This window comes from Haliaeetus albicilla, chromosome 6, assembly GCF_947461875.1.
Source record: "Haliaeetus albicilla chromosome 6, bHalAlb1.1, whole genome shotgun sequence".
In the NCBI taxonomy this organism is placed as follows: Eukaryota; Metazoa; Chordata; class Aves; order Accipitriformes; family Accipitridae; genus Haliaeetus; species Haliaeetus albicilla.
Genome location: NC_091488.1, coordinates 17,232,227 through 17,257,400, shown reverse-complemented (window position 1 = coordinate 17,257,400; position 25,174 = coordinate 17,232,227). Strand labels below are relative to the sequence as shown.

The 25,174-nt window shown below is 43.6% G+C and overlaps 1 protein-coding gene and 1 long non-coding RNA gene across 2 annotated transcripts in view; both read left to right on the top strand.

Moving 5' to 3' along the window:
* Positions 1–52: 52 nt before the first annotated feature.
* Positions 53–6,278, top strand: LOC138685672 (uncharacterized). The gene is made up of 2 exons (XR_011325034.1): positions 53–967; positions 3,737–6,278. It is a non-coding gene; the product is annotated as an uncharacterized lncRNA (long non-coding RNA).
* A 3,494-nt stretch (positions 6,279–9,772) lies between these two features.
* Positions 9,773–25,174, top strand: part of EVA1C (eva-1 homolog C) — a 40,304-nt gene continuing 24,902 nt past the window's right edge. Inside the window, exon 1 of the mRNA XM_069785245.1 lies at positions 9,773–10,306. Within this exon, the coding sequence (XP_069641346.1) occupies positions 10,180–10,306 (127 nt within the window). The 5' untranslated portion in view covers positions 9,773–10,179. The remainder of the gene's footprint in view (positions 10,307–25,174) is intronic.

Below are 25,174 nucleotides of genomic sequence, written 5' to 3'. Positions count from 1 at the left end.
CCGGCGGCGGGGGGGGCGGTGGTGCGCCCTGCCCGGGGAGGGGTGAGCTGGACCCGGGCCCCGAGCGAGAGCTGCCGGCTGGCAGCAGCGGGGCCGCGCCTCTCCCGCCCCGAGGAGCCGAGGCCCGGCTGCAGCACGCGAGGGCGGCCTCTCCAGCCCCCGCCCGCCCCGGGACCGATCTGTCTCCGTGAGGTTTCCCGGCCTCGCTGCTCCTCCCGCCTCTGCCCCGGCTGCTTTGCGGCTCGCACGGAGCCCACTGCCCCGCGGGCTCCCCCGGCCTCCCCCTGGGGGCTTTCCTGGTGGAAAAGGCCCCCGCTCCGAAATGCCCCTCCGGTGGCGCGGGCGGAGTTTCGCGAGGCAGCCGCGGGCACTTGGCCGCTCGTTTCTGCTGATGGACCTGTCCCTGTCACGCATTTCAGCTGGCACTTCCTTGCCCGAAACTGCCCCGTGCGTGGGGTTATCGCTTGCCGGAGAGCTGCCCTCCCAGCGGGGCATGCAGTCCCCGGGGCGAAAAGCAAAGGCGCTGGGTACCTCTGCGTGCATAAAAGCGTGGACTACCCTTTGCGTGTTGTGGGTGCGCAGTTGGTGTCAGAGCAGTCGGTGCCCAAGCTGATGAAAGGAGTTAAGAACAGTTATCACACCTTTTCTTTCCTCCCACTTCTCTCTCAGGATGCTTCAGGCGCCTCCCTTGAAGTGCAGCCACACAGTCGGGACTGGCACCACTGAGGGCTGAAAGCTCCTGGAGCAGCGGGACTGCAAAAGCAGATCTCCAGCACCCTGCAACAGCCTCTCATCCGTTGCTGCTTGCAAGGCCAAGCAGGTTGTTGTCTCCACTGGCATCACAGTTTCACAGGACGGCAGTCCCATGCAGTCCTGAACCAAGGAGACACAAACTTGGGAGTGGAAGGGGAAAGCAGAGGGTGCCAGGAAGCAGGGAGAGGAGAGAACTTCAGATATTAGAGAAAAGGTAAAATGATTGTCATCTGCAAAAGCAATAGACATAGACTGCTTTCCAATTAACAGGCCATGTTTCCATTACATTTTTAAATCTGTCTGGTTAAAATGTCTTATATAAACACTAACCATTACAAACAAATAGTGAGATGCTATACAAGGGTACTGGTTGCCTGTCAGCCTATTAAACACGCTACTCAAGGTGACCAAATATATTGTTCTTTAGACTTAAATTGAAACCAGAGATTTTGCTTTCAGCAAGAGTTATTCCAGGAGAAGCATGGTGATAAGGAGGAATGGAAAAAGTCTAATTCCAATAAACTGTTAGATATGAAATGCCAACAGTTGAAACAGTAGTGGAAGATACAGAAGATTGTTATATTATGTCAGTAAGAAAAAATTAAAATTGAGTTAGAGAACTATGCAAAGTGAATTATTTCTCCTATTTACAAGTAATAATTAAAAGCAATATTAATATTTTCCTGTTTTTCCTGACATGAGTTTTTGTTAAAACTGTTTTTTTAACAAAATACTGTTAAAAAAAAGTGATCCAGAAGAGGGCAACATTAGCAGCCATTCTAAGATTTAGGATGGACAAATTTTTTTAAAGTTCATGGGATATGCTGCGGTATTTTGAGAACAGATGGTGGAGTAAAATAAAATAAGGTGAAGTTAGAAGGCAGAAAAGGGTAAAATAAAAGGAGTACATGAGACTGGGGGGGGAGAAATGTGAAAATACAAATTGCTAGATACTAGGTACAAGGGCTTTTTAAAAGTAACTAAGACGGAGGCTAAAAAGCATCTTAATGCTGCCAGTTACATCACACTCCAAACTCTGCTAATTATTCATATTTCCAGAAATACTTAAATTTTAACTCAGTAGATTTCAACTATTTTTTCTGCTTGTTTTGATAGCAGTTTCATTTGGGATTCACCATAGTATAGCAAATTGTATGCAAAGGCACACACTGTTCAATTCTTCCATAAAAACAGTATTGATCGGTTGTTTTGGATGATGGGAATCCTTTGTTTCAACCTTACAGTTTTCTTGACAATTAATTGAAGCTATGCATATATACAAATACATTTGCAATTCCAGAAATTGGAGGGCACATAATATGGAAAGTAAATAACATTCTCAAGAGGGAGTTGTTTTGTTTCTAAGGGCATGAAAAGGAAGGCTAGAGCTAGCAGAACTAGCAAAAAAAAAATTAACACGGCTTTTAAAAGGCTCAAAGCACCCATACTGGTATCTTCCAGGTAAAAGTCATAGTTGTCAGACTTACAAGCCTGATCACTATCATCACACCATATTTCATAGAATATCTAGTATAAAAATATTACTGCAAAATGCTAGCGAAAATTATTTTAATTTCAACTTTAAATTCAATTACTTTGTCTCCTTGCTGCCCAAGTAGCTGTCGTAGGCTTTAATGAGGATGGTGAGGAAGACTGTTAGTTTCACTTCAAGCCAGATTACTTCCACGTTCTTGCCATAGTGTACATTGAAGCCTATGTCCTTTTCTTTCTCTATTATACCTATGACAGTTTTCCTCCCCCAAGTCTGTTTTTTGGCAAGCTCCATTCATGGAGGCCCAATCAAAGAATGAGACACCAAGCTCAGACAAAGTTCATCTGATCTGTTGTGCCTACATGTTTAACAGATGTAAGCAGTGGATGAGTCAAGTATTAATTTCTGAGCTGCCCAGTTTTCGGTAAACTGAAATATACTTCTGTGATTCTTGCCAGAAGAACATATAATCATATCCAAGATACACATTGCCTCTTTGGCATTTTCAAGTCTGAACAATAATTCCCAGTCCCTCACATGAACCTTAGCTTTTGCCCTTGTTCAACAAACAGTTCCAGTTAGAAAACTAATCGAGCCAAGTGACCCTTTCCTGCATCAGCCGTAATCTGACCTCTGAAGCCTTTACTGGCTTGAACAGTATCTAAAGTAACAAGCCCCTGCCCTGCAGTCCTGCCTAATTTGCTTTTGCCTCCCAAACTTGAACGTTATTCCTCACTCTAGGATCCTCACTCATGCAATCCTGAAGACAAGATCTGTTTTGGCAGATTAGGCCACTTCTTACCCAATAGCTTCATCAAGGTCTATCTTCTGATTTCAGCCGTAAACACTCCTGTCCTGCTTACCCAGCCCATATCTCTAGCCTTTAGCTATAGCTCAGCAATACTTGCTATGCCAGCTCTCAAGCTTAAGTCCATTGATAGGAATTTACATCATTCCCTAACCACGCCCTGGTGACCCTTACCAAACTCAGCCTGGTCTCCTGGCCTGCAACCTCACGCTACAGATGAGCAACTATGCCTATGAGTAGGGCTGCTGATAGACCTGTACCTAAACAGATCTATACAGCCCATGCTAATCCCAGACCAGACTTGACCTTTAAAACCACTGATGTTTGGTTTAGTGGAGCCCCTGCCAGTTACAGTACCACTGCACCACTACTGCTCTCAGTGCTGGTAATTGCTTAATGGCTGTAGGTGATCTGTGATCCCCTACTCCACATTAACTGTGGTCCGGAGCATGTAGGGAATGCAGTACTTTCTTATCATAATTTTTTCCTTTGATGTATAAATTAATTATAGAAAGCATTCAGAAGGACTGAATTTCATGAAAAATCACATCTTTAAATCACTGTTCTCAATGTTCTTTCATGGTTTATGGAATTATTTCACAGAAAAGCGTCCTTCAGTTTTTCCCCAAAGTTGAAGTTTCTGTGTGAGATACAGCTGTTTATCAGATCTTTCCACTTTCCAGCCTTTGACACCTGAGGTATGGGATCACAGAGGGAGAGAGGATAGATGCTGCCAAGAGATGGGCTAAGTGTCAGGACTGCTTCCTCAACACAGCCTCACAAGAAGGTAGTATTCCCAACACAGCCAACACTATCATTTATTCGGCATCACGTGTCCAAATGCCCTCTGCCCCATATTCCCGCCATCCTCGCTCCAATCCACCCGGAGCCAGCTCACACACTTGGAGATACAGACATGCAGAGCTTGAATTGCAGAAGTTTAGAAACAAGGGGTCTGGGTGATGCACAAGAATGGTGTATGGACTCAGGAACTGAGTGGGTAGGCTGGGCTGAGGCAATAACCCTAGTGAAACTGCCCTGCAATGCCAATGCCGCTCTGGCATGAGCAGTTACAGCAATTTAGTAAAACCACAACTTTTTTTGCTCTTGATGCTGAAAAACAAAATCACCCCTCCTCCTCCTCCAGTCTCTTAGTTATTTCAGCTGGAGCAGCACTTCTCTGAATAGCTAAAGGAGTGCATTTTAAAACCTGACTAATGACAGTTTATCTTCCCCACCATTACACCAGAGCCCTATCGATATCAAAGGACCTAACTCGCCTGCGGCGTCAGCAGTATGAACGTGCATTAGCACCAGGGTTTTGAGCCAGAGCACAGTATGAGTTGGGAATCAGGCTGCTTGCCCAGATGCTGAAGATGGATGGAAAGATAGAAAAGAAGGGAAGAGGACAGAAGAGCAGGAAGGTCAGTGAGCAGACTGGCAAGAGCTAGAGGAGGTACAAGCTGAAAGCAGCTATGGTACCTACTTGAGATAAACTGAATAAACCCTTTAGCTCAGTGTACAGAACAGGACCTTTGGCACTATGGGATAGTTACATCCAGAGGGGGAAAACGGGTATATTCCATGTGTACTGAAATCCCTCCCACTTTCTATTCATGGAATAATCTTCAACCACCATCAAGCCTCAGTTAGTTTAACATAGTCACTGAGCATCTCTTCCGAATTTGTCATGGAACCCTTATGTTCCTGAAAGGAAAAGCAAGCACTTAGAAACAATACAATATTATTTTCAAATTTTGTTACTTGCTTCTAATTTTGGGGTGCTTGGGTTGAATTAATGTGAGGTCTGGATCTCAAAACTATTAACTCTCACTGATTAGATATTGATACAGGCTACTCTTTTCTGAAACACTACCAGTTTTGCATGCCTTTGCATACCTAACTTGAGAGATCTTGAGGCCCAATTTTCCAAGGCTTTTGGAAAAGCCACTGCTTTTTTAGTGTTTTGACATTGATTCTGTGGCTTTAAAAAGCTGCTGTCTTGAATTTCAAGTGCACAAAATCATTAGTCATTTTGGAAAATCTTAGCCTAAATACATATTAAAGGAGAAACAGTGACAACAACCAGCCACAAGGCAGGCTCATAGACCCATAATAATGCACTTTCACAAGTAAACAGGCTGATTTCCAAGACTGTGGTCCACCCAGCAGCTCTGTCCTAATGTCCTTCCTAAACTGAGAGGCAAGACACATAATCTTTTCCAGTCCATCTTTGAAGATTCATGTCAGGAAGAGACCAGGGATGACTTAAGTGCTTTAAGAAGGCAAGAACAACAAAGCCAGGACCTTTCTCTTGGTGCGTTTGTTCTTCCGCCACCTTAGGTCTTTTTTCTTTTGTTTCCAGGAGTAAGCTCTGTGAGACGGGGCATGCCTCTTACTGCATGCCTATACAAGTGCCCAGGTGTACTGCTAGAAAAAATAATCTGTGTACAGGAGAGGTGCCAGTAAGACTGGCAGCGTTCAGGAGAATGAGGAGTGGTGACCTTTCTGCTGCATGTGGTGAGGAAGCTGGAATGACATTTCATTCAGATGGAATGAAACAGGAGGAGATTGGTTTTACAAACTTCATGTGTTACACCTTACTTCTTTTTTGTGAAGTGGTCAGGTTCTTTATGATGTTATAATTACTTCACCCAAGAGCTGACTATGCAGGAAGCAGTTTATGACCACAAAACTTGTTACCTAACTTTGCTCTCTCTGAAGTGAGTAAAAAAATGGCAGAAAATGGCAAAAATTGCTCCTCCTTCTAAACCTACTGGGTGAAGTACTGTACTCTGTATTCATTCAAACTTCTGCTTACATGCACGGGAATATTTCCTAACTATGGCTTGCAGAATTGGTCCTCTCAAGTTCAAATTACTGCACACTTGAAGATCTTGTTAGAACTGAAAAACTGTAGCACTCCGTGAGAACTTATACCATCCAAAACACAGTTAGAATTGAAAAAATACAAGAGAGGCTTCTCTACCACTATTTTCAGTTGTGTATCCATAGAAATAGAGGTTGAATCGGTAAAAATGTGCTATGTTATTTTAAATAATTGCCATATAGTGATTACTGTAAAGCATGTGCTTTGTTTTAACTGGTCTGACACTCATTTCCATAGAAACAGAGAGAGGATAGCAGCCCACTTGTTTGAACTGTCTTGTAGATTTCATCTGTGTCAGAATGCAGGAATATAAAGCATTTAAAAATGTGGGAAAAGCCTGGCGTTTTGTACTTAGATTTTTTTTTTTTTTACCCCCAAAAGCCAAAGGGAGTATTAGTGAACTTCTTGTAAACTTTATTCTGGGAGAAGAAAATGATAATGACATATATCAGCTCCCAATAAATTTATTAGGGAGAAAAGAGGAAGAAAAGCAGTAGGAGGGATAGTGGGGAGATGTGTGTATATATATATGAAAAAGTATTTCTGAGATTATATATTTATGATAATTTTTGTTACTGTACTATAGATCTTGTTGTGATTTTTTTACTAATAGAAAATTTTAGGCCATCTAACTCAACTGTCTTCTATTATTTCACATTATTTGTTTATTTCCTGAGAGCACTAATTTTATTTGAATTTCCATACACTAAGCCATTATATGAGTTTCAAATTGGCAGTTTGGCTGAAGTTCAGAGAAAAATTAATAATAACGGAGAAAAAAGAAATTAAGAGCTCAGATTTTGGCTTTGCTCTTGCAAAGCTTCCATGCAACAACACAGTTTCTGCATTTTTGACACGGTGAAATGATTTCTTTTCTCCCCAACCTCAAAAGAGAGAAACTGTTTGAAGCAGACATGATACCTAGCCTGGATTCTAACTTACAGGCTTTATTTTTCTTTGGGGAAAAAATGAATCTCACTCCTGTTGCTCATAAGGAAAGGCCAAGGCTGAGGGATTCTGTAATTCTACATGCTGAACATGTCTGGATTAGTTATATTGTTTTCCAACTACTGAACATTGCCAGCTTGTAGAAGCTGCTTTCAAGGCTATGGCAAAGAAACACATTCTGCACATCTGGATAAATAATACTTTCTCCCTTCCTACCTTTGTGTTTTACACTGCTGTCTCTAAGTTTACTATTTAAGCACTACCCATAGCAGGGATTACCAAAAACATTACAGATTTTAGGTTAATGTTGAATAGCAAAGTAGCCCTCATTTGGGGGGGGAGAAAAAAACTGCCAATGCCATTTTACTGAAAGCATGTCCTCAATTCCTGTTGGCTGCAATGTCCATAAGTTCCTCTCCTCCATAGGAAGGCTTCCCTAAAAGTCAGGTATCTACACATAGGAGCACCCAGCTGCCTCTTGTGTTGTTATTCAACCATTGCTGCTTCACCTCCCTGGAGGTTACCCACAACATTTTGAACCTCTCCCAGTTCAGTCATTCTACTTGAAAACTGCCTTTGCCTTTGGGTTATACCTGCACAGTGCCAAAAGCATACCAGGCTCCTTCCTGCATCACTGGATGGTCTTTTTCTTACAGCACCACAGGGCTAGAAAAAGCAATGTTATCTTGTTGGAAAGAGAAGATTCACAAGTTCTCATGAGGTGAACAGCTGTGCAGGATCTTCTGATTCAAAGTCTTTCAAGCATGAGTACAGGATATTTCTCAGTGGTTTTTGACATTTTATATATACTTCTGCGTTGATTGTGTACTTGTCACAGATCCATTGTCTATTCAGTCACACACAGCAGACTGAGTTGCCATCATTGACATCTATGTTCCAGGGATTAATGAGCAATTCAGGGAGGAGGAGGTGAAACACTTCCTGTTAAAGCTATAGCAGGTGGCCTGAATATGAGATATCTCTTAATTGACTGTATAGGGAGTGAGGGTCTGGCATCCTGAAGCCATGGATTGGCCATGACTGCACTCATTTGAAGTTACAGTAGCTATGTAGTTATGGTAGACACACAGGTTCACCATAGTCATCTAAGCACCTTTCCAGAAGTCCAGGTATGGCCCCCAAAATGCTTTCTTTTATGGAGAGGTGAAACTCTGTGCTACTTATAATATTCTCCTGGCATTCATTTCTGCCTTCAGTGGAACTGACCTGTGACGGCAAGTGCAGGAAGTGTCAGATTAAATGACCAGGTAATGGCAAGATGAAGGGAAAAAATAAGGAGTAAGCAGGAGACTCCTGCAAGTCTCCTTCCAGTACCACAGTCGGAAGGCACAGGGTAGCTGGTTCAGTTCAGTGGCAAACAGTGTCCTTATCTGAAGCAGCCAGAAGGAAGAGCTTCACACACCTGGCAGAGCTACTGTTCTTTCTTCCCACCCGTGTTTGCAGCTGCAGATGCTTCAGAGCTAATCCATTTTATCCTGTTATTTCGGCATCTTTGATCCCATTTATCTGAGTTCAGTAAAACTTGATTGAATGTCCCTGACCTTAGGCAGGGTCGTTTGAAACCTGGTTTGTTCTTATCTGCCTAAGACTAAAGAAGCATAACTATAATGTATGTGTTACCCAGTTGTTGTTCTGTGTGTAAAGAGGGAGAGGGTGAGGAAAGAAAGTGGATTCAGATTCAAACATTTAAGTTCAAGCTGGTCAAAGTTCAGTGTAACCTCCAGAAAGAGCTGCCAAAGTTTGGAAGTTCAAATCTGGACGTGATCCAACTTCAGTTGGAGCAGGAGGAGAGGAACGGATTTAACAGAATGAGTTTGGCTCCATCTTCTCTCACCTACTTATTCATGTTTTTTTCAGGAGAAAGGACATCAGCGTGAACATGCATGCCAGGATGTAAACAGCTATACATTCTTGCCTACCCACTTTATACCCAAGCACAACCCCAGGGCAGAAGATGCTTTCGTGCCCCATTTCCAGTGTTGCTTCTGGGCTCTCTTTCTCAAGGGCAGCTCTTACAAGAACTAGGAAATGAGTGTCCTGATTTCTTCTCTTTAGTCCCTCATACCTTAAAAGGAGCTCCAAATTATATCTGAAGGTGGCATAGCAGGTTGTAACGACAATTTGTTTGAACTTCCCACTGGTTTACTTTTCAGTCGTACAAAAGATTTCAGGGAACAACCTGAACTCAAAGTAACTTCAAGATGTTTTCTCACTTTGCAGTGAAGGCTTTAAGCAACCCTACACACTTCAAACTCAGCTATGCTGAACTACCTGAGTCTTAAAGCTAAGGGCTGCGATAAGGTGTTGTCAGGCAACAACGTGAGGAGAGGAAACACAGAAAGGGAAAGTTTCTTTTGCAACATGGAAGAGTCAGGGCCATTTCTTAGCACAGCTCTTTGCCCGCTGAAATCCGTCATCCAGAGATCCTGCTGGGCACAGCTATCTGCTGGGTTTCCCCCGGAGACCTGTGAGCCAATGTATAAGGACAGGAGCCGGGCTGGAGGGGCAGACTTGTCAAGGTCTGGCATGCGTGGCAAGGAGGTCTGAAGGAGGGAAAGCAGGCGAGTTGCGCTGCGGGGGACAGGGAGTGACGGGGAGCATCTCGCATCTGTCTCGGGAAAAACACAAGCAGGGAAATGTTGTCACATGAGTCAGGGCGTGCGTGGAAGCCCGTGGCGGTCCTCCGACCACTGCCAAGCAGGAATGAGGGGGAAAATAAGTTAAAAATAAAGCCCTTCGCACGGGGTGCGAAGGCGAAATCATGCCTCTTGGCTAAGAGGGAGGTGCCGGGACCTCGAACTGCCCGGAGAGGGGTGGAGAGAGCCGGGGAGGGCGGGCGAGGTGCAGCCGGGTCTGAGTCAGCCCGGCCCGCACGATGTGCGTTGAGGGCAGTGCCAGGCACGGCGCCGCCGAGAAGCCTCTTCCCTTCCCCACCGCCCTCGCGGGCTCCCCCGCGGCGGCGGCGGCGGCGGCAGCAGCGACGCGCCTCCCGGGGCCCCGCGCCGGCCGGGACCCCCCCCCTCCCGCCGCGGCGGGGGGGCGGCTGCGCTGCGGCCTCGGCCTCGGGCAGGGCTGCTCCGCCCTTGCCCTCCTCCTCCTCCTCCTCCTCCCGCGCCCCGCCGCCCGCGCGGTCCCGGGGCAGCCGGTGCTGCCCCGCGGCGGAGGGCGCCCGGCGGGCTGGGGGTGGCCGTGCCGCCAGCCGGGGCCCGCTCCATCATGTGAGGCGGCGGGTCTGCCCCCCCGCCCCGAGCTGCCCTGTCCCGCACCATGAGGGAAGGGGATGCGGGGCAGCACCCACGCCGGAGACAGGTAGAGCCCGGGCGGCTCCTCCGCCTCCTCTCCTGCGTGATCCTCGTGTGCAGCGCGGAGGTCGCGGCGCTCGCCGACTTCTCAGGTACGGGGCGGGCCCGCCGCCCGAGGGCCGGGGCCGACTGACGGTCACCCGGGACGCGGTGCCCGGCGCGGGGGGCTGAAGGGCGCGGCGGCTGGCGGGGAGGCTCTGCGGGGCTCGGCGGCGGCCGCCGCGGCAGGAGGAGGGCACCTGCGGCCCGCCCGCCGGGCAGGGGTCTGGCGGCGCTGCCGGCTGCCAGCCCTCCGTAACGCCTCGGGCGGGGCGCCGCCGTGCCCCGGCACCCCCGGGCGGGCGCGGGCGTGAGGTGCCGGCGCTCTCCGCCGCGGGAGGGCCGGGGCTGCCTGCCTCCTGCGCTCCCCGGCCCGGTGGCGGACCCCGCCCGACACCGCTCAGAAGGCTGCGCGCTGACCGGCGAGCTGCAGGCACGTCGCGTCCCGGGGCCAGGACGCGGGCCTGTACCCAGGGGAGCACGGGCGCATGATTCAGATGTGCCGTAGCTGCGGCGCCGTGTGAAGGAGGGGAGGAAGGAAGAGAGGGTTAAGGGCTTCCAGAGGGGTCAGGTGGGAAGGGACGTGAGGGCTTGCACTGTCGGTTTCTTGTCAGCTGCGCGGTGGGAAAGCTATGCGTGAAGCGGCCAGGGCCTGACCAAAAGTGCGTGGAAGTCCTTGGAAAGAGTCCCACTTTCTCCTGGAGACTTGGAGTCGGGCCCTGGGTGAGCCGTCCTTAACTCCGGTAGCGAGCAAATGCTGCACTTCTCTCTGCTGGGTAGCGCTGGGATGGCGAGAGTCACTTCAAAGTGAGCAGGGGCACTAGTTGTCATTCGAAAATCACATACGTGATCACTGTGGGGGTGCTGCGTCAGTGCGAAATGAAATGACTGCAGAAACTGGAAAGATGTCCTTGTTTCCAGCAGAACGAAGAAGCAGTCTTTCTTTTCTGTTTGAGAAAACTGCACTCTTGTAACGTTTCTTGTGCTCCAGGACATCTCACTGCTGTTAGAAAGTTTATTTGGAAGAGCGGTTTCTCTCCTTTCTGTATTTCACAGTAAGCACTGCATATTCCTGGCAGTTGCAAGCTTACGGAACTGCCTCTAGGGCAGAAAGCAAACCTTACCCTTAATGAACAGAGCAGAACTTTCCAAAAGCTAGTCGAGTGCACTGGAACAAAGTTAGTATATAATTAATAGTCCAAATGTGGTGTTATGCATATTAATATAGTTTGTGTTAATACAGTTCAAAATGCTGGTGATGGTTCTGTAGGAATTGTTTTCTCAGCAATAGGAAAATACGGTTTGTGATTTTATTATTGTGTCCAACTGCGTAAGCCTGAACATTTCTAAGCAAGCAGCCACCAAATGTAAAGACCAGAATTATATACTTGGATAAACTACGTTTCTCCTATTAGATTCCTTTTACATGTAAAAGGCTTTTAAATGCTTGCTGTCTCATTCTTTGGTGGTTTTTTGGCTTAACCGCTGGCTTGTAGATGTTAGTTTGGGGATCACGTTGTCGTTCTCCACAAGAAAATAAAATAAGTGTTCAAATTTTCCCTTTCAAATAGCCGCTGAGTTAAAAAATATGCCTCTAGTTTATCTAGGAAAGTTTCCCTCACAAAAGTCCATTCACTTTTCAAATGATGTTATTTAGATAAGGTTATCCAAGATACATTTCAGAAGTACAGCTGTATTCAGTATTCATTGTGCACTGAACCTTTTGAATAGGTAGAATGACCAATGAAGAATCTGTGTCACTCCAGAGATCGGTATTAAAAATGTTCAGTAAATAAGATGTAGGATTCCAAAATTCTTGCCAGACTGGGAAGTTTCCAGGCCTGAACAAATCCTGCTCACATTTTCTTTTTTACTTTTAACATGGAGATCTAATCCAGAATGACAGAAAAGACCAAAATGTTACTGAGCCTTTAACAAAAAGGTATCCACGGCACATGGAGAAGTTTTTAGATACTCCAAAAGTAGGTGCGGTGGGCAAGGAAATGTCAGACATGAGATGACACCCTGCAGTGCCATCCCCAGTCTGTTTAATACCTGTTAAAGAATTACAAGCTCTGTAACAGCAGCTTCAAGCTGAGCTTCTAGAGTTGCTGAATTGCCTTATTTGCTCCCTCCGTCAGCAGGAATAGTGACTTGATTTTCATAAGCTCTATTGAATTTACATGAAAACATATCTTCCCTGTTTACAGGGGCAGCACCCTGCAGCTGCCAAGGTGCAGGCAGCTCCTGGGGGATTATCCTGAGGGATGAGGAGTGGGGAGCTGGCTCCCCCTGCTTTACCCACCACCTGCACTTTCAGTCTTCTGGAAAGGGTCAGGTCTAACCCTGCCCTTCTGAGGGTAAAACTTCCAGGCAGCAGGTTACAGGTTTCCATGTGCAGCCCATGTCATAGCAAAAGGAACTGAGATCTGCACCTTGAATGTGTTCTGCATGATTTGATCTGGTACTGGCAATTTAGGAGTGCACAGAGAATTGGAAGGCCAGTTGCTTAAACTTTTCCTCCTTTTCACAGATTTCAGGCTTTTATACTCAGATTATCAGGTGCATACTTTTCCGCTCTGTGGGTTTCCAGCATCGGATCTCTGCCTCAGCACTCTGTTCATCTCTCCTCACCCTTATTCTGACAACATTCTGTAATCACTTCCCAGACTGCTGTGAGATTGCAACAACTGCACATGTAATCTTTGTTGTTCTCTTTATGTATGTATTAAATTGTCTAGCAATTCTAACCTGCCCAGAGTCCCTTTGTTAATCACAAGACCTAGCTGCTTACTTGTAACAACACAAAGATGACCCCTCTTGGGATCCATTTGATGTTTTGGAAGGGGGCACAGGGAACAGTGTATGTGGATAGTGAAGGGTGGGGGTTTTGTGGGGTCTGGGGGGGTGGGGTGTTTATGTTTGACTTGTATTTATTTCCCCATTTGGAAAACTGTGGTCATTTTTTATGGATCACTTCACAGAACAGAAGCAGTGAAACTAGTACAGTATTTATCCCTCCCCTTTCGTAAGAGAGAGGTTGGCAGCTCTGGCTGTGAGTAGAATCTCTTAATTTGGTTATTGCAAGTCAGTTACTATTGCAGTCTTGTTATTACTCTTGCCTTTACACGATGTAGAGCTGCAGGTTCTTGTTCTCCTATGTTTTGTTGGTGTTTTTTGGTTCTTTTTTGGAGGCATTTTTTTCACTGTGCAATAACATTTTATGAATCGGTATGTGAATTGGTAGTTTCTAGGGACAAAAATGTTCTGAAGCAAAACTCCAGCAGCAGTTCTAAATCAAACTCTGCGAGGAGGACTCAGTGTCAGTAAGCGAAATTAGTTTCTCCTTTTAATAACAGGAGATATTGGAGGTAAAGGAATGTTCTTACACACAATACTTAAAGATCTGCATAATCTATTCTTCTGTAGCAGCTTGGTGGCAACAAAGAACATATTTATTAACTGCATTGGTTGAAAGTGGAGGTTTGCTCTGAGGTCTGCAGTACTCTGTGTGATTAATTTTTAAAAGTGGGATCTTGCATTTATGCCCAAGTTTGAAACTGAAAGCTGAAGGTTTGGAAGAAGAGAGAGATTTAATCCACATTTCTTTCCTTAGATCTTCATGCATACTGGTTTAATCCTACAGCTAGACAATTTTTCTCCCCTCACGCTTACTCTTCAAAACAGATCTGAAATACCTTTTCATCAAAATATTTATTCATGTCCACAGTTTAATTCCTCCTTGACAAAGCTCTGTCCTCATGTCGTTTTTCTCAGTGATCACTTGCAGCTTTCACATTTCAGATCAGGTCCCAATCCAGGAGACTGAAGACTGCTGTGAATTTTGCTAATTGTCCAGTCTCTGGGAGCCAAAATCCTAAATACTCTGGGCTCCCAGGAGACTTGTCAGAGGTGGAGGGACCCATTTTTCAAGAAATCAAGGCCACATGACAGCCGTTTCCTCACAGCTCCTCTGTGTTCAAGGTCTGGTTCCCAAAGCAGGCAAAATAAGGAGCTGGCAAAACCAGCAAACTTATATACTATACTTAACTTACATACCTATGCTGATGCTGTACAAAGCCCAACTGTCTGCTACCACTGTGGCATTTGCTCAGGAGCATGTACCTTCCCAACAGCAGGAGTCACTGCTCCCTCATCTCAACCCCCTGCCCTCCTTGCTGGCCATGGGAAAAGCGCTCGGCTCTCCCCTTGGCTCAGTCCTAGCCTGCTGCTTTTCCCACCTTTTCCCTGTCTGCTGCAGAAGTGAACTGACCTCTTATCCATCTGGGAACGAATTCCTTCTCTCTGGCAACACCGAGGAACACCCATTCATCTTTTTTATACCCCTTTCTTTCTCTTCTTTTCACCATGCTACTTTGAGCTTAGACTTTCTGCTTGAACTGGCCTCCTTTTTCTCACTTTCTCCCTTTCTTTACCTTAGTCCCAGCCAGGTTTTCTGGGCAGCTTTCAAGAAATGTGGCTGTAACCGAAGATCAAAAATGAAGTAACTGTGTGATTGCATAACTGGGCTGAAGAATGACTTTCTGGATGTGAACAGAAAAAACAGCCACTGCTTAGGTAGAACCTTTTAATCTTTGTCCGCTGGTGTCAACTTTTCTTTCTTTTTCCAGAACAGTTCAGACAGAACTAGGCATTGCTTTAGCTCCATACACTTGATCTTCTGACTCAACAATAGAAAACAAATGGATCTAATGAAAAAGCAAACCAGTTCACCCAAGAAATATAATCTGATCCTGTGGCCTTTCTGCATTAAAAGTTTCCATTAAGTTCTGTGGCATTCACCCATCCCAGATTCCCCCAGGCAAAAGGAAAGCAAACAAACGCTTTGAGCAAATGCTTTGTTTGTAATAACGTGGCAGGATCAATCATGACCAACCACAATGATGCAGAGGTTTTTTTTTTTGGTTTCGTGTTGGTCAGATAAAATCCTGTATAAATTTTCTTAAGTCAGTTCTGTTGACTCACCCTGACAAGTGGAGCTTGTCCTTCGACCAGGATATTTAAAGAGGTGCTAAAAGGAGTGATGTCAATGATGCATCTTCTTGATGCTGCCTTGTGAAAGTCAAATGAAAGTTTTGGTTGCTTTGTTTAAAGAGAAGTATTTCATTTTAGAAACATGTTCCAGTAATATGGGAGTTAAATCTCAAAGTCTGGTTTAAAGTTTCGCAAAGTGGAGTGGGTTTGGATCTGGGATTTGTTCCGTGGAACAGAGTTGTGTGTCAGAAGTGAGATTTTAGCTTAGATCATGGTGCTGAGATCCAAGGTTTTGTTTCAGGCCTGCCTCTGCAGTTCTTGCTGCTTTCCTGAGGAAGTGTAGCTTATGAAATCCCATTTTAGATGTGGATTTTGCCTAATTTTTTTTGTTAAATACACTGATCAGATTGAATCATCCTTGTTAGAGAAGTAAAAGCTTTGGTCCTTTTAGGTTCCTATGCATTTTGTGAGCGAAAGCAGCTAGGCCCTACTAGCATCCCCAAGAAAGGATGCTGCTCCAAAAGCTCTCCTGAAGTGAGTTAAAGTGTAGTGTGATGCTCTACCCCTACAACAGATGTTGGGAAATTCAGGCACGAGACACAAACCTATAGGAAGCCTGACTTCCTGAGCTCCACTGCTCCAAGACCAACATGTTTGAGGCTGTCTTTCAGATTCTTACATCTTTGGGGCAGGAACTCTCTTTGTTCTCACTGTGCAGATTGTTGACACCTGACACATCATATGTTATTTTTATTCAAAATAAATAGCAGGGATTAGCTCCCCCCTGCCTTCCTATTCCATCTGCTGACGATACCTTTCTTAGTAAGACAGAGCTTCCAGACAGTCTTAGCTTTATTAGAGAAAGGGGTTACAGACTTGTTCCAAATAAGTACTCAGATTTTGATGGAAGTGTCCCCAGACAGAGAAAGCACTGTCTGACCAGTCACCAGTTATGAGAATTCTGTCATCTGCCAACCATAATCTACAATTAAAATGGAAATACTTTGATATATTACCAAACACAGAGAAAATACTGTATTAAAGGGAGCTGAAGAACAGAAGGAGGCGTGGTTGTGCCTTATTTGTTCAGCATTGGTGAGTCATTTCATCTGAATTTCTATGCATTTTAAGAGTTTTGTTTCAAAGGTCTATTGTGTGGCTTCTGGCAACAAATTAAATACCAGTGATGTTTGGCTCTTAATTTAGAATTAATTTTAAAACATCACTCATAATATAGGACCTGATTGAAAGCCTGTGGTCACTGGAAGGATTCCCAAGGATTTCACTGGGCTTTGTATGAGGGTCTCAACCCACAAATACTTGTTTATTTTTCTTCATTGTATTTATTCTTGGATGGGAACTCAAGCATTGATTTTTCAGAATAATTTTGCGATTTTGGACTTTTCATTTCCTCAGGCTAAAACTGAGTTGGGGATGATGAAATGTTGTTGTAAAGAAAATCATCAGGCTATGAGCGTAAGGGTTTTCTGGGTTTTGTTTTTGTTTGGTTTTTTTTTTCTGTTCTCGCTTGGACTTGTGGTACTATACGCCATCACACCACTGCAGATCTATGAGCTGCCAGAGGATGGACTTGGTGATTCAATAGGCAAATTTCCTGATGCCTAATTTATCTGATTTTTTGAGTGTCAAATATATATGGGAATACAAAAACGGCAGAGTTTGAATCAGAGTTCTGTTTGCAAAATGAAACCTGTATGTTGTTTTCTGAGGAGCTGGTAATGAACAGCCCCCCCCGCCTCAAGTTTGCATGGAAGTTCAAGTTCATAAATCCAAGTGTTCAAACATATTTTCCTCTAGTCCCTGAGGTTCTCCTGCTTGCAGTCTTTGGGAAGATTATAACTTTGCAATCTCTTGAGCATAATGATTCACTCATTCTGTCTCCAGAAGCAGTTGCTGCCTGCTGAGCCTTTCTCTTGTTACTTCTAGTGTTAATGGCACTAGAAGAGGCTGCTCTATCTCCAGTCAAAAGGAGGATTTTTTGGCAAGGGCAGAAAAGACCCTCACAGTCTCCCTTAACAGTGTCATACCTCTTGTCAGCATCTTAGGGTCGGACAGAGAAAATCTTCCTTTTCTGTGGTAATAGTTCCATATTAAGTCCCAGGACAAGTGTTTGCCCCTATGGCTTCACGGAATAGCTGAGAGAAGTATGACTGACCATAGCAAGGAGTTTACTACAGACCAGAATCTTTGGGAATCAGTAATAATTTGCCTCTTCCTAACACAAGAAGGGAAGAAGGACATAAAAAGAGAAAATGAATGAGAAAAAGGAAGTGCATAGGGATATCTCTGATTTCCTCAGAAAACCATTGGGACACAACGACATAAGCACCACTCCAAGGAAACAGCACAAGGGAATATGAAACTGTAGGTCTGAAGGAAACAGAGAACAGCTGTGGGAGGATATGAGAGAGAGAATAGGCATCTGGTCTGAGAGTGCAGGATTCATGGATTTTCCCACTCTGCAAAAATTTAATTCACATAACTGCAAGTCTGAGCTGAGTGGCATGGATATGAAAAGCTTATGTGGTTCCTGGAGAAATAATGCCCATTTGGCATAACCAAAAAGTTACAGGAGGTCTATACTTTCTTCATGATGTCTTGGTTTTGTTTTTCCAAAAAGATCTCATGGCTTGGCTTCTTGCATGTGCTGCTACTCACTGAATAAACTCTGCTCACATACCAGAGTTTTGAATGTGTTTTTATGCTGAATTATCTGCTGGTTACCTGGGTCCTTTCTCTGGCTTAAGTGGAATGAAGCTCTTGCTTAATTTGACCCTCAGATTTAGCAGACAGTGATCAGTAGGTTCAATAAGATGGTTATGATCCATGAGGTATGACTATGAGGGAAATAACTAAACAAGAGAATTTCCTTAGGAAAGCACCCATGTTGATAAAGCAGTTCGTGGAAAACCTGACTGATGTCTTCATCACTGATGCCTGCTTTGATTGCCATGCTATGCCGAAAGCATTTTCACTTTTAACTTAAGCATTTTCTTATTGAAGGCTTAATCCTTCATCTGTCATTAAGGCCAGTGAAAACAAATTAGCAGCAGGCTGATTAGCTCTCCAGTGTAAATATGTAGTCTCTTTAGCAGCCAGTTGACTTTTAATCAATTAGATTGAGTTAGAAGTGACAGTTCTTACTTTGACCTGTCAGCTCAGGCTTCAATTTTCATGAAACTTGTAGGAACTTTATTTCTTTAAGCCATGTACTCCTCAGGTTTGAAAAATGGCCATTGAGCTTAAATGTTGTTGAGTAAGCGAATGGCAGATGGACAGAGATCATGATCTCATAAACTTCATCTCCTTTAGAAATGGTCAACTGAAAACTCTTCGTGGACTGGTTCTGAGAAACGCAACAGCTTTGGATGCTCTGAAACCAAACTAGACATTTGGAAATGGAAAGTTTTTTTATGGTCACTAGCTTATCAGTGAAATTAGGTTACCACTGGTTTTGCCAAGTGAACATCTATCCCCATATCAAGAAGGTTTAGATAATATAAAAAATACAGTGACTATACAAAAATTATTTTCCTTGCATGGCAAACCAGCTTTTCATGCCATCTCCCACAGTACAAGCAAAAGGGTGAAGTTAGTAGGATAGCACTCACTTGTAAAAGTATGAGTGTTGAGAGGAATAGTGGAAAAAGGCATGCTGAAAAAAATAAGCAATGGAGGGGAATTAACTGAAATTAGTGACTATGCAAGAAAGCATATATTAAGCAAGTATGGGTATTTATGTGTATCTGCTGAGTGAAGCTGTTGTGTTCATTTCTGAACAGTGAGTAGAATAAGCAATGCTTCTTCTTAAGGGTATTTCTTACAAGACAAGATACAAGACTGTAAGACCAAGTCTGGCTAGAATGACAGTATGCTTACAAGGCACTTGGATGAAAAAGAATAAAATGATGGGGCAAGAAACAGTGTGTTGTGAATTTTAGAAACAGTGTCTTTCCTGGATAACATTTTGCCCTCTGTCACGATTACCAATTCTAAAAAAGAGCTACCACAGAAAGAACTTGCAGACAACTGAGGTAAGAGACTAAAGAGAATTACAAGAGGCAGATCCTTGCTTCTGTGAATGGAGCCAAATAGGCACTGTCATACCCACACACACAGCCCGCTCTGAAAGCGGTGATTATGCAGTAACCCTGAACAGCATGGTCTGTGGCGTAGCTGCCTCTAAAGACCAGTGGAGGGTATGGCAGAGGGGATGGGGCAGGAAGCTTAGGGGTTAATTTCTCTTCAGTGCTTCCTTCACAAACCAATGGAGAAAACATTGCTGGAGAAATACTGCAGCTGGATCCCAAATACCAATAAATATCAGATTGATGCTTTTAATGGTGTTTGTAGTAGAGTTTATCAACAATTCTGCTATCACCACATGAGATCTCTTCCTTTAAACTTGCCAATCTTGCTAGTGTATTTTTAATGACTGTTGGCACAGTTCTTCATACAACTGCAGGAGCTGATGTAGGTTTACGGAATGGATTAGCCTTCTGGGACTCCCACAACAATATGTGTGCTATTTCAATCTATTTTGATCTAAAATGGATTTGTATGTCTTTAAAACAAGCTAGCAAACTACTGTGCTAATTAAGCTAGATTGAACGATGCACAGGAACTAATACTACTAAATCTGTATATGAAGGCCCGATTCTGAGAATCCTCATAGGCTGTGTGTTACTCAGCTTCAGGCTCTAAAAATATTAAATTGCAAAGCTGCTCTCTTGCCAAAAAGACATTACATCAGTCAACGCTGAGATTGCATCTAATATGTGCTAGGCATTAGACACACAGCTTGAAATGCTGTTCTCCTTGATGCTTCTGTATGGTGAGGTTCATGCCAGTGCAGTGGGGCTGGACAGAATATACACATTTCTTCTTTTTTACTCTAATGCTGAAACTGAAAAAGGGCCTTAAGACCTTGTGTTAGAGTCCTCCACCATGAGGAATGAATCCAGCAAATCTGAGTAACCTGTACTTTCCTGTGCCGTACACGGGAGACGTAACCCATCTCTTAGCTGACCACTTCCAGGCTTTTTGGTACTCCTATTTTTTTAAACTGAAACTTTCTAAGTTCCCAGCTTTTCAGTGTTTTTAAGAGAAAAAAAAAAATTCTTTCTGGATTTTCATACCTTTGGGTTCATTACTACCATTATTGTTGCTATTCAAAGCAATAATGCCAGGAGCAAATGTCGAGTATAAAAACTATAACTTTTTAAGAGCTCTATTTCACAGAAAGAGGTATCTATTTACAGTGTTTACTCTCTTAGGCCAGTTATTTTTGTCTGTCATTGTTACTGCAGTTTATCAGTCCTCCTTTGCAACAAGAAGTGATCAGTAAGGCTTAAAGCTTTGTTCAGCTGCTCAGCCTCAGTGTTTTGTGTGTTTTTCTGGTGCTATGTTTTTTTAGTTGAAGTTCTTTGTCAACACAGTGGATGCTGTGACTAATTTGGCTAATTCTGGAAGAAAGGATTACGCTTGGATTCTGCATTGGTGTTTTGAGTCACAGTAAAAAGTTACAATGAGTGAGTAGTCTGGGTTATGCAGACAGTTGGGTGGGATGATACCTTCTGGCCTTCATATCAATGGGATCTGTTTATTGCCATATGATTCAGGCTTAACTTCTGAGCCAGTCTGTAATGTCTTGTATGTGATTTTGTATGCAGAGCACCCCATACATTGTTTATGAATGTGTGTCTTGGGTAAATGGGAAAGCTCCTAGTGGGGCTTTCACACAGAGGCATAGAGATGTTATTGGGACACTGCAGCATTGCCAAGTTTTTCTAATTTAGACAATTCTCACAGTAGTTGACTTTTTTTTAATAAAGTTTCATATTATTTTAAAGAAGAGTGACATTTATTAATTTTGAAAAAAGAAAGAGGAAATCTATAGTCCTCCTCATTGCAGAATAATGCTTGAAAAAGTGACTGCTGTAGCTGAACACCACTTCCCCCTCTGACACCCAACAACCCAGAAAACAAAGAGAAAAAAAACAACATTAGGTTCAAAACATTAAGTCATGTAAGGTTTTTTGTAGGGTCTGCTTAAGATTCTGTTTGCTCGGGGTAAGAAACCCGGTAACTCACAGGTTTTGGAGTTTCCCAGCCCAGGCACACACGCAGCCATGACCTCACTCCATCCATGTGGGGATGAGCCGCGGTTGTGCTCCAGCCCTTCCTGTGCCCTGCTTCCCAGTGGAAGGGAATCTCCTCATGTGCTGGCCGGAGAGGAGCTAGCGAGTACTTCCCTAACATGCAGGGGACCAGGACTTAGAGGTGTGTTGTAGTCCAAGCACAGCCTCTAGCTCCCATATTAGATATTTAAAAAAAAAAGTTCTCTCAGAATTCACAACTAAGAGATATTGATTAATTAAACAAATACAAAATGAGAGATTCTGAACAACAAATAGTGCCCTGAAGTGCCTGTAGCCCAGGCAATGTGCTGGGCCGGTGCCTGAAAGTGACACAATCCTGCTGTCTGATTTGGACGGTGACACAACCCTGCTGTCTATTTTGGATGACCTGATTTAATTGTGCCAGTTGAGAGAAATGCAGAAAAGGAAGCATGCCTCAGAAAGAGTGACAGACCCATTCAACTGTTACAATGCCCTCTCTCCTGATAATCACGGCTGTTATTAATTGTAGAGATAAGAACATATTTTTCCCCTAACTTTACATTGTTGTTTGGCTAAATTTTCTGCCTCGGGGGAAATGTGTTTCTGTACAGAATTTGATAAACAATGTAGGGATACTCATGGTCTCAAGAAGATGAAGCTTTCTACCAGGGTGACTGCAAGGCCACGCTGCCTGGGAAAGGAGGGAAAGCAACTGGAAACTGCTCCCTCCTGCACAAGCACCGCTTTGGGACTGGGCTGAGAGGCGGCAGCTGCTGAGAAAATTTTATTCCCTTGCTGAGCACAGGGCAGGTGTTATGTGAAGAGGGCCAGCATAAGGAGTGCAAAGAAGCTGGAGTTTTTCAGGGTAGAGCAAGAGGAAATTGTGACTTTTCGAGCGGGAATTCTTTCTCAGCGTTGGCTGTGAGCTGCCCAGTCAGCACCGCTCTTCGCAAAGGGCTGACCACTCCACCTGTGTCTACATGGTCTGTGTGTATAGTAATAAAAAATGCAGGTTTACATGGTCTGCCATGTGAGACGAGCAATTAGATACTAGTACGTCATGACTTCTCTTATCAGAGAACATTAGGTTTCAGCCAATTTCCATTACTATTTTTATCCTTTATTGTGTGCAAATACACAAGGATTTTAATAACAGCAGAGCCACTTTAAATGCCACTTGGAAGGCCAGAGAGCATGATGTCTTATTTTCACCAGCCCATCTAATGCTATTTTTACAAGTGAACCATATTGCTTATACAGAATCAGAGCAAGTTTTTTTAAAAAAACATTTTTTTTAAAGGATTGAATAGTTGCAATTGTTGGAGAAAGGTGCTTAGATACTGGATTAGGAATTTGCAGGATCAAAGTAGCAGTTAAGATGCCAGGGAACTCATCCAAATCACAACATAGCTGATATTCTTTAGGGAATACTGGGCTGTTTTGTATACAGCACTCTTGGCTCCAAGTAACTTAAAACCTGAAGAATTGAAATGATTACAAATGTCAGGCTAAATCTGTCAAGGTGTTGAGTGCCCACAACTCACATTGGGCTCAATACTCTTTTACACTGTGGCCCTTTATGCTGTGATGGCAATGTCAAAGGCATTCAGCAGCGGTAAATGCCACTGGAGGCCCCTTTACAGTATCGGACCGTAGCAAAGTCGCTTGGGTGCAATTGGGCATTCAGCCCATTTTCCTAGCGATACTCAGCACCTTTCAGGAGCAGGTTGACAGAGGAGTGGCTCTGGCAGTAAAGCTCAATTATTTGTGATCTCAATTACACAGAAAATGTAGGGAATGGATTTGTTGTTGTTTTTTTGGTTTGTTGGTTTTGGGTTTTTTTTAGCCTGTGAGAAGCCATGGGGATTTCTGCTGGGCTGGTCTCGCTGAGATCTAAACTGCAAATACAGGGCATGAAATTCTCTTCATCCTGATTTTAGTGCCAGTGCTCAGACTGAGTTCAATGAGGCAAGGAACTCACCTGCATCTTTGCTGCAGTGGAAGGTGCATCTAGCTGACTCCTGTCCTCTCTTGGGCTCTAGATGAGGAACAGCAAAGACATTAGCAGAGCAGGCTTCTCCTTTCTCCAGACTTAGTAATTGATAGAGGAGCTGAATTTTCCTATACAGTTGCACAGCTGGAGCTGGAAAAGATGCCAGAGAACTGAAATATTTTATTTGCATATCATTTACTTGAAATACTTAAATTTCTGTTTAAAAACCCTTTTTTAAATTGCTCATCCTTGGTGAAAGGTTTAAAAAGGGCAAAAAGTGTGAAAATCAAATGGCATGAACAAACTTTTTCAGTATTTTCTTTGAGAAAACTAATTTTTCTTTTAACGATACAAAAATCTTGCCATTATAGTTCTAATTCAGCCACCAAAACAAGAAAATATGGTTTGGTTTTTTTTCTCTGTTATACTTAACAGTAATAACATTGCTGTCACCACAATGGGGTAAGCAAGGCTTCTGGGGAGAAGATGCTAGCTTTTGTCTTTAATTAGACCAGTTACATGTTTGGAAAAGAGGCAAAGATAGGAAAATTATAATTTTTGAAATTAAAAACATACATAAGTAATCATCATCTCAGTTTTAAAACTTATACAAATCTTTTCTCAGATAAATTGGTGGAAGCTCTTAGTGCTCTCATTACTTAATATGTTGGATTTGGAGAATTTTGTCTGGCTTTTTGATGTGAATGTGGATGAACTTGGTGTTCTGGAAGTTGGGAATTGATTTTAGAGAGAATTACGCAGAATTTAATGCATGCATAAGAATAAGGAAACTATTCAAATATAGTTATTGTATGCACATTAATAAAAAGTTTGGCTAATAGTGGAAGAATTAGAAAACAGATTTGCTTTGATTGTAGTATATTAGGTTGTCACAGAACTCATGGGGAAAAAAGTGGTTTGGGGCCTAACTTCCATGTGTTTTTGGATGAGGGATGAGGAAGGATATTGCTTCATTTGTAGACTGGTATTTTGTATCCTTTCTCTCTCCTGTCTGTCACACCTTTTCTTCCCCTTCACCCACAAACCTTTTCCGCTTAAAGATAGATTTCTATCAAGTGTGACAGAGTGTTAGAGATATCAAAGCTTCATAAATATAGGTGATGAAAGTCTTTGAATTAAATTACCCCTAATAGTTTCCCGTCACAATGGCTAATTTGTAATGGTTAAAGGTAGCCTGCGTGTTTCCAGTAAAGTATTCTGCAGAGCAGAGAGAAGGGCAGTAGGAGGTTAAATCTATAAATATTTGTGGTGATAACAGAAATCTTGGCTAAAGACAATACACGGTGAAATACAAATCAGAAAACCAGCTGTCATTAGCTCTGCTGCTCATGAGCTTACTTATTAGAAGATGAAAACGAATGGTACAGGTGGACAGCTGCATACAGATCCTACCTCTCCCTCCCCTGGTAACACTGACAAACTCTCTAGCAAATACAAAATTCTGTGTATCTTACTTCTGGGTTTCTGTCCAGCACCTAGGGTGTCCAGGACTTATGCACCACCTTTCCTCTGTTACCCTGGCATCTGACTCAGTGATACAGGGGGAATCACTTGTGTGAAACACAACCGCCTAGGAGCCCAAAAGTGCAAAGCATCATTTAAGATGAGGTGTAAGGAATACCTTAGCCAGCTGGAATGCAAGAGTCTAGCCTGCAAAACCAGGTAATAGCCCTTCCGACTCCTGTGAACACACCCTGGCATTGTTAGCAGCCATGACTGGCAAGGGCCTGAGCCCATGTATAGTCTGAAATGACATCTCCGACATAGTG